General features: G+C 48.5%; 1 protein-coding gene across 1 annotated transcript in view; it reads left to right on the forward strand.

Moving 5' to 3' along the window:
- The window catches only part of LOC118910207 (sodium-dependent noradrenaline transporter), a 42,202-nt gene that overhangs the window by 9,842 nt on the left and 14,317 nt on the right, over window positions 1-18,043 (forward strand). Inside the window, exons 3-5 of the mRNA XM_057493013.1 lie at window positions 3,197-3,328; window positions 5,184-5,421; window positions 14,793-14,931. Of these exons, the coding sequence (XP_057348996.1) occupies window positions 3,197-3,328; window positions 5,184-5,421; window positions 14,793-14,931 (509 nt within the window). The remainder of the gene's footprint in view (window positions 1-3,196; window positions 3,329-5,183; window positions 5,422-14,792; window positions 14,932-18,043) is intronic.

Here is an 18,043-nt window from a genome sequence, read left to right on the forward strand (position 1 = left end):
CTTGCATAACCAGAGCATTCCAGACTCACGACAGCATCCTGGGCTGTTCTCAGGCCCTGTATGAGGCTGGCTGCCACTGGCACCACCCAACGGGGAGATGTAGTGGGACTGCGTGAATGTGGCAGTTATGGCCCTTGCAGGGCAGCCACTTCTAGGAAGTTTGTAACCCAGCCTCGGTTGCAGGGCTGTTTCTAGAACAACCCTGTGCAGGGCTGTTTCTAGAAAAGCATCCTCAGCAGACCTCAGTCACCCCTTTCTAACTCTTCAGCTCTACCCTGACTTTGTCCAGATCTTTATTCAAGGGGGTTTGGGCCAGCTAGCTGGGTGGTGTTCCCTTAGAATAAGCCACTGGCCACAGGGCAGTTGCAGTTTTCATTCGTACTCAGCCCTTCCATCATTCTTGAATGTCTCGGGCTGTTTCCACTTGAAGCTTTGGCTGGCCCACATCAAACACGCTCCTAGAGAAGAGGCTTGGCTTGCACAGACCCATCACCTTCCCTCTTTTGCTCCCATTGCTGGGGCTACCAGCCAGCACAAGAGGAAATGAATCTCCAGCTGGGCAGTATCCCTACCTGTTGGCAGTGCTACGAGAGGCTTAGAGTTAAGAAAACTGGCCAAACTGAGACGCCTCGTTAACTGGCCCACTTTGCTCTTTCCCTTCATTGTAGAAAAGACCATCAAGTAGCCAGCGGCAAACCTTAGTGCCAAGATCTGAGCCGTGACTGCTGGCCGTTTCCTTCCCCATTGTCCCTGCGGCCGCTGACTTCAGTCTTCAGGCCTAGTAAACAGTTGAATACATCTATTTCCCCTACTTCCTGGCACCAGGCCCCCAAGGGCAGTATCAAGTGGCCACAAGGTAGAGAGGGGCTCAGATAGATCCAGGTTTGCAGCCAAACTGCATACTTACTAATTTGGAAAGAAGATGATCTTTCTAAGCCTCAGTTTCCTCACCTGTTAAATGGGATTAGTGGTGAGCTAAAAAAATATTGGGGATAGTTTTAAATGAATAATTACATAAAAACTCAGTGTATAGCTTGGCATATAACACACTCAATAAATGGTACTTGTTACCTTCACCACCACCACCGACTTCCATCATCAGCACCACGACGGTTACTGTGAGCACTGTGGGTTGGCTGATCTGTCCTCTCTCTGTGGGAGAGGGATGAGGGTGGGGACCAAAAGCAAGAAATGAGGAGTGGAAGAGAGGTTGGCATGTGGCCTTTCCAGAGAAGTCCAGGCTGGAGCAGGGGCTTGAGTACTGGACCAGCCTGTGACCAACAGACAAGGTGGTCCAGCAGACCCCAGATGCCCAGTTATAGAACACCCTCTCGCCCAAGACCCTGTTCAGACTTATGTCCTTAATCAAAGCTGAAATGTCTGGAATCTGCAGAATATGTTGGGCATGGCTCTGGAGCTCTGCAGCCAGGCATACCTGGGCCCAAATCCCAGGTCTGTCATATGCCAACTGGGTAAGCTTGGTCAAGTCACTGAGTTTCTCTAAGCTTCAGTGTCTTCCTCTCAAAAATGGGTAGAGCACTTGCTACCTCAGATAGTTTCTGGGTAGGGTAAGTGGGTCACAGACATCCCGTGGCCAGTGCCCTGCTTGATACAGAGGAGGTACTCACTTCCCAGGAGTTTTCTTTCCTGTGGCTGGCTTACCTGCTGGTCTGTCTCCTGCTACCGAAGGCACTGCATCTCACCAGTGCTGCAGACACTTCATACTTTGTCCCAAAGGCCCTGGGCTGCCTGAGAAGAAACTCTGGGAAGAAAATGAGACTGACAGTCTGAGTAGCTGGGTGAGTTTAACCCTGGGGGCCATGTGACTTTGCCATAGTTCTCTGCTAGCTTGGAACCTCAGTTTCCACATCTGTAAAATGGACATAATAATAATCTCTACATTTGAGGGTTGTTGTGAGAATTAAGTGACACACTGCATGTAAAGTGCCTGGAACAGAGTAGGACATGTTATATTCCTAACATTACAGTCATTAAATATTTCCCGGTTTCTGCACCTTTCTGCTGTGGGTGGGCCAGAGTGTTTGGTTTCCATGGTTATGGCATCTCAGCATCTCAGCCAGGGGCCAGTGGAGGGGGGAGTGTGGATGTGGCCTGGCCACCTCCAGCTGTGTCAGGAAAAGGAGCTGGCATTTTGCTTTGCAGCCTGGGCTGACATGACATATGTCCAAGTGAGTCACCTCAGGGCAGCAGAGCCCTCTAAGCTCACCATGGGCTGCTGGGTGTACTGAGAATTGTCTCTGAAACTCAGATGCGTGTAATTCCATCAGGAATTCTCCCAAGGAGTAGTTGCCACCCGTTGCCAGGGGACCGTCTATTTTCTGTGATGTTCTGGGTGGGCATCTTCGCTGGTCAGGGGCTTGAGCCTCTGGCCTCCCTGCTCCAGTATCGATTCATCTCCAGTCACCTGTAACAAGCTGAGCCCAATAGTTTGGAAGACCTGAATGCGAATCCTGCTACTGTCACTCGCCGCCAATGCAAACAGGATGGATTCAACTCCCTTCTCTGCCCTCAGTTTCCCTTGCGGTGACATAATGGCCCTGTCTGATTATGTCTATGAGCTGTTGTGAGATTAAGAAGGCTCCAGTGAGATCATATTTGGGAAAGCCCCATGTGACCTCAAGGTGAAAGAGAGATGAGCGGCATTAGAAACTCTGTCGTATATAACTTTGGGCTCTGTCTCTCCTTCTCCACTCTCAAATTTCTTACCTATAAAAGGAAGTTCTTGAGGAGATTGGCATTCCCCAAAGTGATGATTCATGAAAGAAAAGGTTCTGTGCTTCAATAAACTTGGTAAAGCCTACACCCGTGATCCTCATGGCACTGCTGTGGGCTGGGAGAATCCTGCCAGGATTCTTGCAGAACAAGCCTATTTTGCTTTGATTAGCCTAGACTTCCCTAATATGACCACAGAAGCTCATTATTGTTTATTATATTATATTATAGTATAGTATATTATTGCTACGACTACAGCTATTGTTATTGTTGTTACAATCACTTGTATTAATCACTCTATGTAACTCTGTTTACCTACCGCAAAACACCTGGGAGGTGGCCAGGTGAGCAGATGAACCAGGACCCTCGAGGCTCCAGCAGACACTGATCTGAGCACTCTGAGGCGCAGGCCCCAGCCTGGGCAGGGGTCTAGGGGGTCACAGTCTGCCTCTGGGTCCTCCAGGTGCCTTCCTGATCCCATACACACTGTTCCTTGTCATCGCGGGAATGCCCTTGTTCTACATGGAGCTGGCTCTGGGCCAGTACAACCGCGAAGGGGCTGCCACGGTGTGGAAGATCTGCCCATTCTTCAAAGGTAAAGTTTGGGTCTTGGGGCTCCAGAGGTTGTCCAAAAAGATTTCCATAGTTCCCTGGAGAACCTTCCCCAAAGGTGGGATCTGAGGTAGACCAAGCCTCTGGTGGGATTCACAGGCATCGCAAGGCCAAGTGTGTCCACTCTTTAAAGTTACATGGAGAGCAGTTGGTGTGTCAGGAATAATTTTGGACTAGAAAGTCTGGAAACCTGGGTTCCAGCCCAGGCTCTACAGCCGAGGGGGACCAGAGGGTGTCTGTTTCCTGTAGGGGAAATGCTTATAGAAGTTTCAGGAGTACCCAGGATATATACCACTACTCTCCCCTCTTGCTCCCACGGTAGACATGATAAACTGACCATGGACTCAGCCAGAAACTTACCTCGCAATCCTTAATACAACAGCCAGGACTACTTGATCACGGCTAGGATATAAGATGACACCTGCTTGCGTTCAAGACTTAGAGTGCATTTGGAGAAAGTGGCCATGGCAACTGCCATTTCTTGGCCCCTATACAGCTGTGAGAAGAGCACGGAGTAAGAATTAGTGTCTCCCAAACGCTGGTCAGAGACTGGGCCCAGATGACAACACTGAGGGCCAGTGTGACTCCTGTGAGCCTCTGCTCAGCTGGCACATGTCTCCCGAGTGCCTCCTATGCACTCGGCCCTATAGGAGATGCAGGCCGGTACAAGAGGCTTATGAAATATGAGTATTAGGATTCTTTTAGTTTAACTTCCAGAAATCCTAATCAAAGCAGCTTTATTATAAAAGACCTTATTGGCTTTGATTCAGTGAAGTCCAGGAGATCTACCCTTCAGGTACCACTTGTTCCAGGTGCTTGAATAATGTCATGTGGACTCTCAATCTCTCTCCAACTCAAGTCCTTTTTTTTTTCCACTGTTAGCCTCAGTCTCGGGCATATTCTTCTCAGGTGCTAACAAAGCTGGCCATTAGCAACAGCAAGATTAAATCCTACCAAGTTTAATAATACTAAAGCAAAACGAAAACACCTTTATCATCCTATCTTCATTAAAGGTCCTAGAGAAGACTGGTTTGATTTAGTCATATGCCCATTTATCAACCAATCACTGTGGCTTTGGGAAAGCACAGCTCTGATTGGCCAGACCTGAGTCATGTGCCTACAGCTAGATCAAGGAAGTGAGGGATTAGCCAGGCCTAAACCTCATATGCTAAGAATGCTTAAGGCTACTTCCTTAAAATACTATCATACATGCCAAAAAAAATGCCTATTATAGGCAAAAGCCATAGAACTAGCCCTAAAGGAGCTTCCAGTATGTTCAGGAAGCAGGTGGTTGAAAGTAGGATCCAGAGAATACACAGGGCTAAATTCTGATCAGGGGGTGCTGATTTGGGGCTCCCTAGAAGCAGGTCCTGGGACAAGGATTCAGCATAAGGGAGGTGATCTCTGGAAGACTAGTTGGGGACTGAGAAGGGGAGGCAGCCAATAAAGGGTGTGTCGTCAGGCCAGTTCCACTATGGGCCAGGGACTCAATCCCATGGGATTAACATGCTTCAGTGTTATCCTGCCCAAAGGAAAAGGGAGCTGGGTACTTAGACTACAATGCCTGGCCTGGCTTCTCCCTGGAGGCATTAAGGTCCTGACATTTCTGGCCTGCCTGATGAGTGGGCAGAGGAGGATCCAGTGGCAAAAGAGAGCAGTCAGGCCAAAGGGACGGTGGGTGCTTAGGGCATACCGCTGGGGCTCTGACAATCTGCTACAGAAAAAGACAGGCATAGGAATCGGGTCTTGTACTGGTTAGGGCCAGTTTCCCAGGAGACGTGGCTCTAGGGCTGGGCCTGGGGAGACCTCTGCCTGACCACTCTCTGTCCCTGACCCAGGAGTTGGCTATGCTGTGATCCTCATTGCCATCTACGTTGGCTTCTACTACAACGTCATCATCGCCTGGTCACTCTACTACCTCTTCTCCTCCTTCACCTTCAACCTGCCTTGGACTGACTGTGGCCATGCCTGGAACAGCCTGAACTGCACCGACCCCAAGCTCCTCAACGGCTCTGTGCTGGGCAACCACACCAAGTACTCCAAGTACAAGTTCACCCCAGCAGCAGAGTTTTACGAGTAAGTCATCCACCCCTCATCCTGACCACACAGGTGCACTGAGACCTGTGCTGAGCAGGACCTGAGCCAAATGCTAAGGGAAACGACATGAGAGGAGAGGCACATGCCAGTCATTGTTCATGACATGTACTGAGCAGGCGCCACACACCCGACCTGGGCCAGGAGCTGAGGACCGAGCCATGGACCAGGCAGCTGGAGGAGCCTGTGCTCTGGAGCAGGGGGGTGGGGGTGGGGAGACCATACATTCATCAACAGGTAAGGAAGCAAGAATGTGTTAGAAAGTGGACATGCCCTCCAGGAAACTAAACACATTTTAGGGAGTGTAAATGCTCTTAAGGAATTAAAACCAGGTATGTGGTAGAAAGGGGTTGCCGGGGAAAGAACTTAAGCTCAGGTTGGTCAGGGAGGGCTTCTCTGAGGAGGTGATGTAGGAATTGATCAAGTCAGCCAGGGGAACATCTAAGTGTTCAGCCAGCAGATGATGGAGCTGCAGCTTGAACCCCAATGCATCTGATCCTGAAGCTGTTGCCTGGCCCACTGCATGCTGCTTGCGCTCTCTGGAGCTTGTGAGTGAAATTCAGGAAGCGGGAGACAGGCCCGCTCTGTGCAGCTGGGGGAAATGATTTGGGCCATGTGTGCATGAGAGGAACTGACTGTGGTAGAAGACAGAACATCTTTTTAAAAAGACACTTTTTATATTGAAATCATTTTAGACACAGAAAAATTGCCCTTCACCCAGCTTCCCCTAACGCTGACACCTTATATAGGCATAGTGCAATGATTGAAATCAGAAAATTAACGTTAATATGCTATTAACTAACCTACTAAAGACCTTTTTTGAATTTGTCAGTTTTCCCACTAATGTCCTTCTCTGGCCCAGGATCCAGCCCTGAGACCCATGTGGCATTAGTTGTCATGTCTCCTTAGACTCCACCGATCTGTGAGAGTTCTTTGATCTTTCCTGAGTATCATGTGACCTTGACACTTCTGAAGAGTACCAGTCAGTTCTGTAAAATAGCCCTCAGTGTGGGTCGGTTTGTTGTTTTCACCTGCTTAGACTGAAGTTTGGCATTTTTGACAAGAGTGCCATAGAGATGATGATGTATCCTCATTGCACCTTCTCAGGGGTTATGTGACGCTAATCTCTTATCACTGGGGATGTCTGGGGTGCTCACTTGGTTAAGGCAGTGTCTGCCAGCTCCCGCCTATGCAGAGGTAGTATTATTCCATTTGTAATTAGTAAATGTCTTCTGAGGAGCTACTTTGAGGTTATATAAATAGCTTGTTTCTCATCATACTTTCGCCGGCATTTCTTAACATCCTTCAGTGATTCTTGCAAGCAAAGATGATTACTACTGTGTTCGTGATTTTCTATTCCCATCATTCCCTCTGGATTGATTGATTGGAATTCTTCTCTAAGGATGTGTTGTCCTTTTCCCCCACTCATCCATTACTTTATTCACTTATCCATTCATTTTTAGTTGAGATACAATTGACATATGACATTACATTAGTTTTAGGTGTACAACATAATAATTTGCTATATGTATATATTGTGAAATGATTACCACAATTATGTTTAGTTAACATCTACCATGACACATAATTACAATTTTTTCCTTATGATGAGAACTTTTAAGATCTAATCTCTTAGCAACTTTCAAATATACAATACAGTATTATTATTAACTATAGGATATAGTTAACTATCCTATAGTTAACTATAGGATATAAGATATATAACACTATGTCCTCAGAACTTATTTATTTAATAACTGGAATTTTGTACCTTCTGACACCCTTCACCCATTACACCCAGCCCTCACCCTTGTCTCTGGCAACCACCAATCTGTTTTCTGTATCTATGAATTTGTTTTTGTTGTTGTTGTTTTCAATTCCACATATAAGGGAGATCATATAGTATTTGTCTTTCTCTGTCTTACTTATTTCACTGAGCATAATGCCCTATGCTGTCAAGGCCCATCCATGTTGTGGTAAATGGCAAGATTTCTCTCTCTTTTTATGGCTGAATATTGTGTATGCATACCATGATTTACAGACATAACACATTTTCTTCATCCATTCATCTGTTGATGCCCTTAGATTGTTTCCATGGCTAAGCTATTGTAAATAATGCTGCAGTGAATATAGGGATACAGATATCTTCCCAAATTAGTGATTTTATTTCCTTCAGATAGATACCCAGGAGTGGGACTTGTGGATCACAGGGCAGCCCTCCATACGGGTTTCCATAGTGACTGCATCAACTTACGTTCCCACCTACGGTGCACGAGGGGTCCCTTTTCTCCACATCCTCGCCAACACTTGTTATTTCTTGTCTTTTTTACGATGGCCATTCTGACAGGTGTGAGGTGGTAGCTTATTGTGGTTTTAATCTGCATGTCCCTGATTCATTCATTTTTCTCTGTATAGGCTCAGGGCTATGTTTTTGTTCTGTGGCTTTAGTCCATAACCACCACTATTTACTTTGTTGCTGCCTTCAGTCCTCTTGGCCTGTACTCCATCCCTTTCTCTCCTTGAGGTGTGTGATGGTCAACGAGTTTGCAGCCACTTGATTTAAAATGTTTGCACGGTGGTGTCTTCAGAAATAGCATCTGTTGTCTTTTTCCCCCAGATGCCGCTAAGTCACATTTTAATAATCCCTACACAAGTGTTAGCAGATAAGCAGAAAGTCTGGCTTACAAACTATGGGGTGGGGCAGATCATTCCTCTGGAAACTCACTCTCACTGTATGTATGGCCTGCAGTGGAAGTTAGCAGACTTCTGTGAAAGACCAGAGGGGAAATGCTTTGGGCTTTGAAGGCCATATGTGTCTCTTGCATATTCTTCTTTGTTTTATTTTACCCTTTAAAAAGATAGAAACCACATGTAGTTTGCAGGCCATTCCTAAACAGGCCGTAGCCTGGCTTTGGCCTGGGAGCTGTGATCTGTGACTCCTGGTCTAGAGTGGTGCTGCCCAGTAAAACTTCCCGTGATGATAGAAATGTTCTCTATCTGTGCTGCCCATACAGTAGCCATAGACCACATGTGGTTACGGAGCAGCTGAAATAGGGCCAGTGTGATGGAAGAGCTGAATTTTACATTTTATTTAATTCTGACCAATTTAACTTTTAAATATTTAGCCACATAGGGCCAGTGGCTACCATATTGGGCAGTGCAGGTCTAGAGTGTGTGAAAAGACAAATTCACATCAACTTTAGACCTTGTCTCCTTCAGGTCTATGGATTCCTTACACCAAGTATCTAGGAATGAGTCCTGATTTCTCTGGAGACTGGGGCTATATTAGGACAATTTCCATCCCCACCCTCATGGTGCAGTGGGGCCAGGGAGATTTGGTTTGGTCAGAAGTGGCCTCTGGAAAGTCTGCCGCTTCCTGGAGTTCAGGGGACGTAGGGTTCTCGTGGCCTAGGAACTACCTTCAGTGAACCATTGCAGAGAATTTCTTGGATCCACTTGTCCACCTGCGTCCATCCGTATTTTCTATGGACTTCCAGGAGGCATGTGCAAAATTATATAGGTTTGGGAATTTGGGGGGAGATAGCCCATTGTTGTTTTTGCATTCTAAATACATCTCTATCCCCCAAAGGATCTGAAACACTGCTGTTACTTAAAGCAAGCATCTGATTCTTGTCTTTCTCACTATCACATGAACAGCTAATCACTGTCATGTACTTTCTGCTAACTTCTTTGTAGGTATTATTGCAATTTCAGCCTCACACCAGCCCATTGAGGTTTCTGTAACTCTTAGTCTCATCACACACATGGAGTGGCTGCAAATATTCACTTCATTTTGAAGATGAGACAGTAAACCACTGGCCCACAGCCCTACAGCTACTACTGTGCAGAGCCAAGATTTGGTGCCAGGAAGCTTGCAGTTGCCATACTTTAAGAGTGAGCACCTCCTTACACTTTGTCCCCAGGAGCTTCCCTCTCCTCACCCTGGGCCCTGCCTTGCCAGGGGGTGGAACTCCAGAGCCTATAGTCTTAAGCTGTGCGTGTTATTGGATCCTAGCCATTGTAAGTGGTTATTATTCCAAAATATTGTCATAGTCACAACTAACATTTATCCAGCTTAGGTTACACAACCATCATGCAAAGTGCTCTTCCCATGCTATCTTTTAATCCTGACCCCTGTGGTCTAAACTTACTCTTGTCTCATGAATGAGGAAATGTGCACAAGCAGGAAGTGACCTGCCCAAGGTCATGCAGTTTAAAAATGGTATTGGAAGCAGGTGTGAATCCAGGCAGTCTGGCTGCAAAGTCCAAGCTCTTAGGCCAGGAATTCTAAATATTGGCTGCACCTTGGAAACATCTATAGAGTTTAAGATCCACAGATGCCTGAACCCTGTACCCAGAGATTCTGACTGCATTGGGCTGGGTGCAGCCAGGGTATGAGGATTTTTATTAACAGCTCCTCCAGCAATTCTAATCTCCAGCCAAGGTTGATAGCCCCTGTCTTAGCCACCACCCTCTCCCATCTCAGACAGAGCAAGATTTGTACTGGGATCAGCTGCCACCCCTACAGTGTCATCTCTTGGAAAATCTAGGCTCTCCTTCACTCTTCTCTTCAGGAGCATGGCCTTGGAAAATTCCAGAACCTTTGGGGAGCTTGAGGGTGGAGATTTAGGTCTTCCCAGTTTATGAATGTGGTTTGGCCTGGGAGACCATAAAGGAGAGTGGGACAGAGGCTGTTGATACATGCAATTGGTTCCACGTTTTCCCCTTTATCATCTAATGGTAAAAGAAAAAAATGATTTTTCTTTTTGCTCTTGGCAGCTCTTGTCCTTATAAATTAAAATGGAAAATGATAGTCTCGGCTCTAGTCTAGTTATTATTTTATTCCTCGTCTGATGTCTTAATGGCCAGCAGGTCTGCCCCAGCAGAGACACCCAGCAGGAGGGGGAGATGAGTTGGGTCTTAAGAACCAGGTTACTTAAATGACAGCCCTAACCTTCCTCTAGGCTCATCTGTGGGTGGAAAGTGGTGGAAGAAGATGACATTCTTACCAAGGGACGCAGGAGCTTGGGGGACGCAATGCGGAACACAGTCCAGGCAGCTCCCCTCCCCTCATCTATCCTTTTAAGTTCCCCACTCCCAGTTTCTCAATTACCATGAGCCAGGCACCAGGCATCTCCTCACATCCAAGTCCATTTACCCTCACGATTCACGGAAGTGGAAAACAATCACTCCTATTCTACAGACAAGAATGTGGCAGTGGGGTTTTAGGTAAATGGCAGAGGTGGCTCTGATCCCAGTTGTCTGCGTCAAGGCGCTGCCCACGGCCAGGCCTCCCTGCTGTCTTTCTTCCCTGTCCTGCCGAGTCTGCACTGGGATGTGGTTGAGACAGGAGCGTGGGAGACTGGGGTAGGTGGGAGCTCTCTCATGCATCTCTTTCCCACGTGGACCCTGCTTTTGTGTGCTCCGAAGTAACAAGCTGCCTCCAGATTTTCTTTTTAATGGCACATGGCCCTTTTCATTTAAATGTTTCTGCTCTGGGGACCCAGCATATAGGGCTCCCAGAGGCAGCCAACCCCAAGAAGGTTAGGTGGGTTTTTCTCTTTCCTCAGGGCCTGCTGGCCTATTTTGTTGCCATCTTGTACTCATTTAAACTGACGGATTGAACGTATCATTCAAGGGAACAAAACCACAATTCTCCCCAGACTCCAGGCCTGAAGCCAAACAGCCCTTGGCTAAAAGCAGCTCCGGTGCTCTATGACTTTGTATGGAACAGGGCACCCGTGGTGAGCACGGTCTGGGGATAGGAGGCTTCTACCCGTTGCCTGCTCCTGGTGGGGAAGAGAAGCCTCCCTCCACTCCAGAGCTAAACCTTTGGGCCTCAGCATCAAGTGAGAAACTGAGCCATTTGGCCCACAGACTTCGGAAAGCCTGGACCATATACTTCACGATGATTCATGTTCATTAAACTACTGGAAAACTACAACAAACCCAAGTTACTTGTATGAACTAACCCCCCAGGGCTTGGGCCTGCTGGGGAGAGGGAGCTGGATTGGCTTTCTTTTTCTTGGGAGTCAGCTCAGGAGTCTGGCCTTTTCACCAGCGAAATAGCTTGATAGCCCCTATAACCCTGAAAGTGGACTTCACATGCATGTGGGGCCACCTGGGGGCATTGTGGCCATCTGATTGCACACTAGGGTCATTTTAGCAAGTGTCAGGGCAAGCCCAGTTGGTTCGGTGTCTTTTTGTTTTCATGATTCTAACAGTCAAATTGGCCAAACAGTTACTGACATCATTCAACCCTTGGCCCATAAAGCAAAGGGAAGGAGCAGAATTAAGTCAGATGCACCCAGTATCTGCTTCTGGTTCTCTTAGATATGCCCGCCCTCTCTTCTTCTCTTCCCTCCCTCCCTCCTTCCTTTCTTCCTCCCTCTCTCCCTTCCTCTTCATCTCTTAGGGCATAGGAGAGGGGCCTAGGTCAGGGTATCATTTTTAAGTTGAGACTAGCAAGGTGAGAAGAAGTCTGCCAGGCAGATAAATGGGGCCAGGAGCATGTTCTAGGCAGAAAAGGACAGAAAGTTACAAGTTCCAAAGCAGTGGGAGCTTCATATGACTGGGAAATGGTAAGTGGCTGGCCGTTGCCCAGAGCCAAAGGCAGGGGTGTGGTGAGGCAGAGGACGCACTTGGCACGGGATGACTGTGAAGGACGTCAGATTCTGAAAGGCCCTTGTTTTTATCCCCTAGACCCGGATTTCACAACCTGGAGGTTGGATAATTCTATGTTGGCGATGGAGGAGTTGCCTGGTGTATTTTGGACATGTAGCATCATCTCTGGCTTCTTCCCACTAGATACTAGCACATGTCCCTCCACTCCAGATGTGACAACCCAAAATGTCTCCAGCCATTGCCAAATGTCCCTGCAGAGGCAGGGCAAAGCTGCCCAGAGAGGACCACTATTTCCGGTGATATGGAGCCTCTGAGGGTTTAGGGGCAGGACTGTGACAAGATTGGAAGGACACTCCCAATGGATAGTTCTACAGCAGCAGACTGTGGCTTTATGGGGGCTGACTGGAGGCAGACCTGTGTTGTGGGGAGATAGGGACACTTTTATAATAGCCCTGGAGGAAGAGAACGTGGATCTGGCCTGGGACAGGGCCATGAGGGTGGGGGTACTGGTAGCAGACCAAGAGATAGGACTAGGAGGGGCAGATTTGGAAACTGATCGCTCAGGGAAGCTGATGCAGGGTGAGCAGTTTAAAGCTGCAAACTTCGGCCTGGGGTGCGGGAATGAGGACCGACTAGGGACAGGAGATGTGAGTCTTTGTGGGCCTGGATCACCCACACAGCTCTGCTCATGCATCCACACATGCTCACTTGCAGACGCCTATGCCTGTCCACACCCCTCTCCCCATCTCTTCCTCTACCCTGCCTGTGCATCTCTCAATCCACCTGTTACTCTGGCAGATCAGCAGAGAAGGCAGCAGCCACTCCCTCCGCGGTGCCTGCCCAGCTGACTTCCTCGGCTGAGTTTTCCAGGCACTCCTTTGCTCCTCTGCTGATGCCTGCTGCTCACTCATGATGATAGTTACACTTACCATTTGCTGAGCGTTTCCTGGGTTCCAGGCACTATCTTCACATTCCGTAATTTAATCTTTGAGAGCCATCTTACTGAAAAGGAAAAAGCCTCAAGGTGGGGAATGTATTGACCAGATATTGTCCCTTCTGCCAGGAGCTCCATGTGGCTGGAGCCATCACCTGCTTGTCTGTGGCCATGTCACCAGCCCCCAGCGTGCTGCCTGGCTCACAGCACAGTACAGAATGAGTTTGCATCTGACCCTAGAGCCTAGATAACTTCTGTGCCACATCCTTCTCTTTTCCTTCATGTTCTTACTAATAATAGATGTTCATTTTGAATGGGTAAATGAATGAATGAATGAATGAATGAACTATACCTAGCATCAAGGGTGGCCTCCAGTCCTTGATTGCCCAGGAAATGTATACCCTTGTCCAGGGGAAAGCTGACCAAGTTTCCAGACTGAGGGTACCTGTTTTCCTTGCAAGTTTAGCATCTTCCAGCATTATATGCTCTGCTCCCAGAGAGGGAAGCCATCTGCCTCTGACTCTGTGGGCTCATCTGACACCCAGGCTTCTGGGATATGTCAAGACTACTTTTAATAAACCTCTCGGAGACTTTTTTCCCCTTAGGCTCAGAAAGCCAATTTTATTTTGCCAGAAAAGTAAAGACAAATTTCTGGAAGGCTCAAGTTTGCTCTAAAGAAAACCTATAATTTGGGTGGGCCTCTAGTTCAGCAGGTCTCAGCTTTGGCCGTCCAGAAGAATCACCGAGGGAATTGAAAAGATATTGGCACTGAGGCCCATTCCCCAAGGGTTCTAATGTAATTGGTTGAGAGTGGGGCCCAGTTATCAGTAAGATTTTGAAAGATCTCCAGGCAATTCCTATGTACAGGTTGCAAACCCTGTTCTTGTTTATGGACCTCAAAATCACATTCTTTTACCTCATGTTTCTCTTTTAGGGGGAGGGTGTGGGTAGAGAGGAGAAGGAGGATAAGAAGGAGGGGGAGAGAGATAGGGACACAGACAGGTGGAGAGACAGTCAGCTATCCCCCAGTTTACCTGTCGTAGGTGTGTAAGGTATCCAACAGCACGTCCTTCTTTTGGATTGGAGCCCTACTCCAGGGCAGGATGATATTTGCCTTAAATACTGGAATAAATTTATTAATGAGCCACATTCTGAATGGAGACCAGGTAAACCTGCAGAATGAGACCTGGGGAAGGGAAATATCTACGAGGGGAAATGGCCCTGGCAGCATGAAAGGGCTGGACAAAGGGTGAGGTGTCCACCATAGCCCGGAAGGGTTTGCTAAAGGAAGTGAGAGTGTGTGGGAGACTGACCCTCTGTCCTTCTCAGCTTCCCCTGTGCTGGTTCTGGGTCCTACTGTTTATAGAAGATGAATTGTTGGGCTGAGCAAGAGAGACTGTGAGCATTTGTGCCTGATGCAACAACCCACCAGGAGCTAAGAGGCTACCTGGCAGGCCTGGGCTTAGCAGTGGACCCAGAGACGGTCATCCTACCGCCTCATCCTCATCCACGGCACTCAAGAGATTTTTGTTATGTTGAAATTTTGGTGACTGACCAAAAGCAGCCTCAACCGGGGAGTCTCCCCAGATGACTTGCTGGCCCAGGGCAGGGCAGTCCTGGGCACAGGCCATGACTGTGCAGAGCAGGCCCCGAAACTGCAGGGCGGTGGCCAGGGCAGCCCGGGGCCCACCTCCAGTCATGGCACTTCCAGGGACTGGCCTGTGGTCGCGGCCTTGGTCGTCGCCCCTAACTTCCCTGTCTTCCCCGGCCCTCCCCCCCGCCCCACCCCCCGCAGGCGTGGCGTCCTGCACCTGCATGAGAGCAGCGGGATCCATGACGTCGGCCTGCCCCAGTGGCAGCTCTTACTCTGTCTGATGGTCGTCGTCATCATCCTGTTTTTTAGCCTCTGGAAAGGAGTGAAGACATCTGGAAAGGTAATACCTTTGTTTCTCTTTCAGTTAGGAGGTTGGCCTCAAAAAGAAATTTTTTTTCTAGTTATAACCAGGTGGTTGGTGAAAAGAAGTGGACCTAGAAGTACAGGAGAGCCTGGGTTTGAACCCCAGCTCCACCCCTGTTTCCTGGGAGAGCTTGGACAGTTCCCTTCTCTCCCCTAGGCTCCCCAGCAGTAGGGTAAGGGGGGTGCAGGAGGATCAGGGCTCCTCACACTTTTCTGTCAAAACTGCCCCAGAGCAGAGACCAGGGAATGGGATATCCCAAGATATCCTTGGGGAAAAGGCAGAAACAACCTATTGACATGTGTGATAAATGACAAATCTTGAATTCTGGCCTAAATCTTCCTGCAAATGTTGCAACCGACTCTGGAATATAACCGCTTGCTTCACTATGAAAATCAGTCATTCCCCCCTCTGAACGTTTGAGTAAAAGAGAATGCTCCAGAAGCTATCTAGTTGGGGCTTTGTGCTTCCTCTGGACAGTGCCGAGTGCCTGCAAGGGCCTTTCTCACCTAGGTGGCACGGCCCCTGTAGTCAGCCCCTCAGGGTGGGATGTCCTCAGGCCGTGGCCCATGTTGATCCTGAGGCCGAAGAACGTCTCGAGAACAGTAATCTCATTTGGACCCTATGGGGTCCATGTGAAGCTTGACTGTATTAAAGAGGCTGTAGCTGGGAAATGTTCTTTTCATGTTTTGGTTAGCTATTTCTGTGCAACTTAGCACCCCAAGATGTAGTGATGTAGAATAGCAAGTATCTTATTATCTCTGATGATCCTGTGGGTTGACGGATCAGCTGGGCAGTTCTTCTGCTCCATCTGATACCACCGGGGTTTCAGACCTGGGGGCTTGACTGGGCTGGGACATCCAAGATGGCGCACACTCAAGGATGGCAGCGGGCCCAGGCTGGGGGCTCAGCCAGAGCTGTACAGCAGAACACCTCGGGTGGTTTCTGTGCAGCCTCTCCATGTGTCCTGGGCTTCTCACGGCATGGTGGCTGACTGCCACAAGCATGTTCCAAGCAGACAAGCCCCAAAGTGAAAATAGCTCTTCTAGTCACTGCTTGTGTCCTGATTGCCATTATCCCAGCAGCCAAGATAAGTCCTGTGATAAAGCCCAGAGTGAGTGCGGGTGGGACTACGTGCAGATGTGTGTTTGTTGGGGGTCACAGGCAGTAATCTACTGTAATCAGGCAGGCATGAGTTTGCGAGAAGCTTCGTTAGGCAGCTGACTTTGGAAAGTGGGCTGTATCAGGGTTCTTTCAGGGACTCCAGAGCCCTTGGTCACACTACTGAAAGCAAAGCTTGTGAGGGGGCACCAGCAGTCAGTGGGGATGGAATCTGTCAAGAAAGCTTAAAATGGAACTTCCTATCAGCAAGTTGGAGACAGTGTCTGTGCCCAGGAAGAACCCAAATAAAATGCAGTCCAGGGCTGGAAGGAGTTCTGGGATAGAGCAAAACCAGGCTAAGGCCTCTACCATGCTGGCACTGGCACATAGTAGGTCTTCAGTAAATATTGATTGAAGGGTAACTCAGGAAAGGAGGGGAGGTAGGAAGAAAGGAGAAAGGGCGGGTGAGTGAATAAACTTGGAGAACTTAAGTTGTTCTTTTTAATTCAGTTCACCTTACTGCACACTTCCAGACACTGTGCCAGGCTTTGTGCTAGCACTGGTGGTGCCAGAAAAAAATAAGACAGATCCCATCTTCAGTTGTTTATAATATTACATGTATGAAGGACCATTGTAGCCAGCCAGTGTCACTCGTTCCTCCAGTCTCCATCCAGAGATTTATGTGTGTTCCCCTTTAAATGCTCATGGCCACAAACTATGCACACTATTACATGTCTTCCTTTGTTTCTTAACGTTACCTTGGAGGTCATTTCACATCAAGTTGCACTTTAATTGAAATACAAACTGTGGGCTTTTCACCAGTCATGAAACCAGTGCAGGGGTTGCCACAAGTTGGTGTTTCAGTTATGGCAATTCATACTTCTGTGCGCATTTTGTCTCAATATATAAGGTTTTCCTTACCATGAGCTGTCACGGTAAAAAAAAGTGTGAGATTCTGTGTTAATGGAAGGAAGAAGCTCTTCCAACTGAGACGGGTCTGCAAAGACCACAGAGAAGGTGACATTTGGGCTAGGTCTCTAAGGACAGGCACGGGTAGGTTTGGGACAGAGGAAAGAGATTTTTGGCGGGAAGAACTGCCTGAGCAAAGCCACAGAGGTGCGGAAGGTCCAGGCCAGCCTGGCCAGCCTCCCTGCACCCTTCCTCGTCCTCAGGAGCAGGGCTCTCCTGCCTCTGCAGGCTGCAGAACTGTAGATGAGCGAGGCTTACTGCTGCTCCTGGCCTAGGCATGGGGCCGCCACAGGCTTCTGAAATTGCATCCCAAGGTTAAGTTCCTTGCAGCCATCACTGACTGGTTACAGCTTGCCCCACCTAGATCAGCACTTGGGAGGAGCAAAGAGCATGACTTGGGAGGAGACTGACACTAAAAAGAGAAGCTGAGCTGAGCATGCTGAGTTCACCCCTCCCCTGAGGAGTGTAATGAGGGGCAGAGCAGGACTGCTGCCCTAGGGAAGCTCCCCACCTAGGTGGAAATACATCCACGGAAGCCACAGCCCACATTGTGCGTCAGTCTCCCAATGTTCCTGCAGATGAGCAGGCAAGGGCCCCTGGCAGCCCATGGGAAGGGCTTTCTAGAATAAGGAACTTCCATCAGGACATTCCTGTGCCCTGTCTTTAATTGGTTTTATAAACTGGCTCATGAGAAAGCCAAAAGCATTGCTTACTTTTTCCCAGACTTCATCTGGCACAGGACATGGAACTTCTCTTAGCAGGCTCTTGCAGCCACAGAGCCAACCTGAAATGAACTGCAAATGTTCACACTTCCGGTCTTGGCAAGTGATGGCTCTGCACTTGGGAAGATGTGTGATTCCACAGCCAGCAGCCAGGATGTGGAGGATGGAGTACGGTCTGAATCAGGAAAAGGGATTACCCAAGACCACACGCTCTGTGGACCTTGGCCCACTGACTACCTTAGAGCAGTGGGTCAAGGTTTGAGTCAAGAGTTAGTCGGCCCCCAGGGAGGCGGGCGAGT

This window comes from Manis pentadactyla, chromosome 15, assembly GCF_030020395.1.
Source record: "Manis pentadactyla isolate mManPen7 chromosome 15, mManPen7.hap1, whole genome shotgun sequence".
In the NCBI taxonomy this organism is placed as follows: Eukaryota; Metazoa; Chordata; class Mammalia; order Pholidota; family Manidae; genus Manis; species Manis pentadactyla.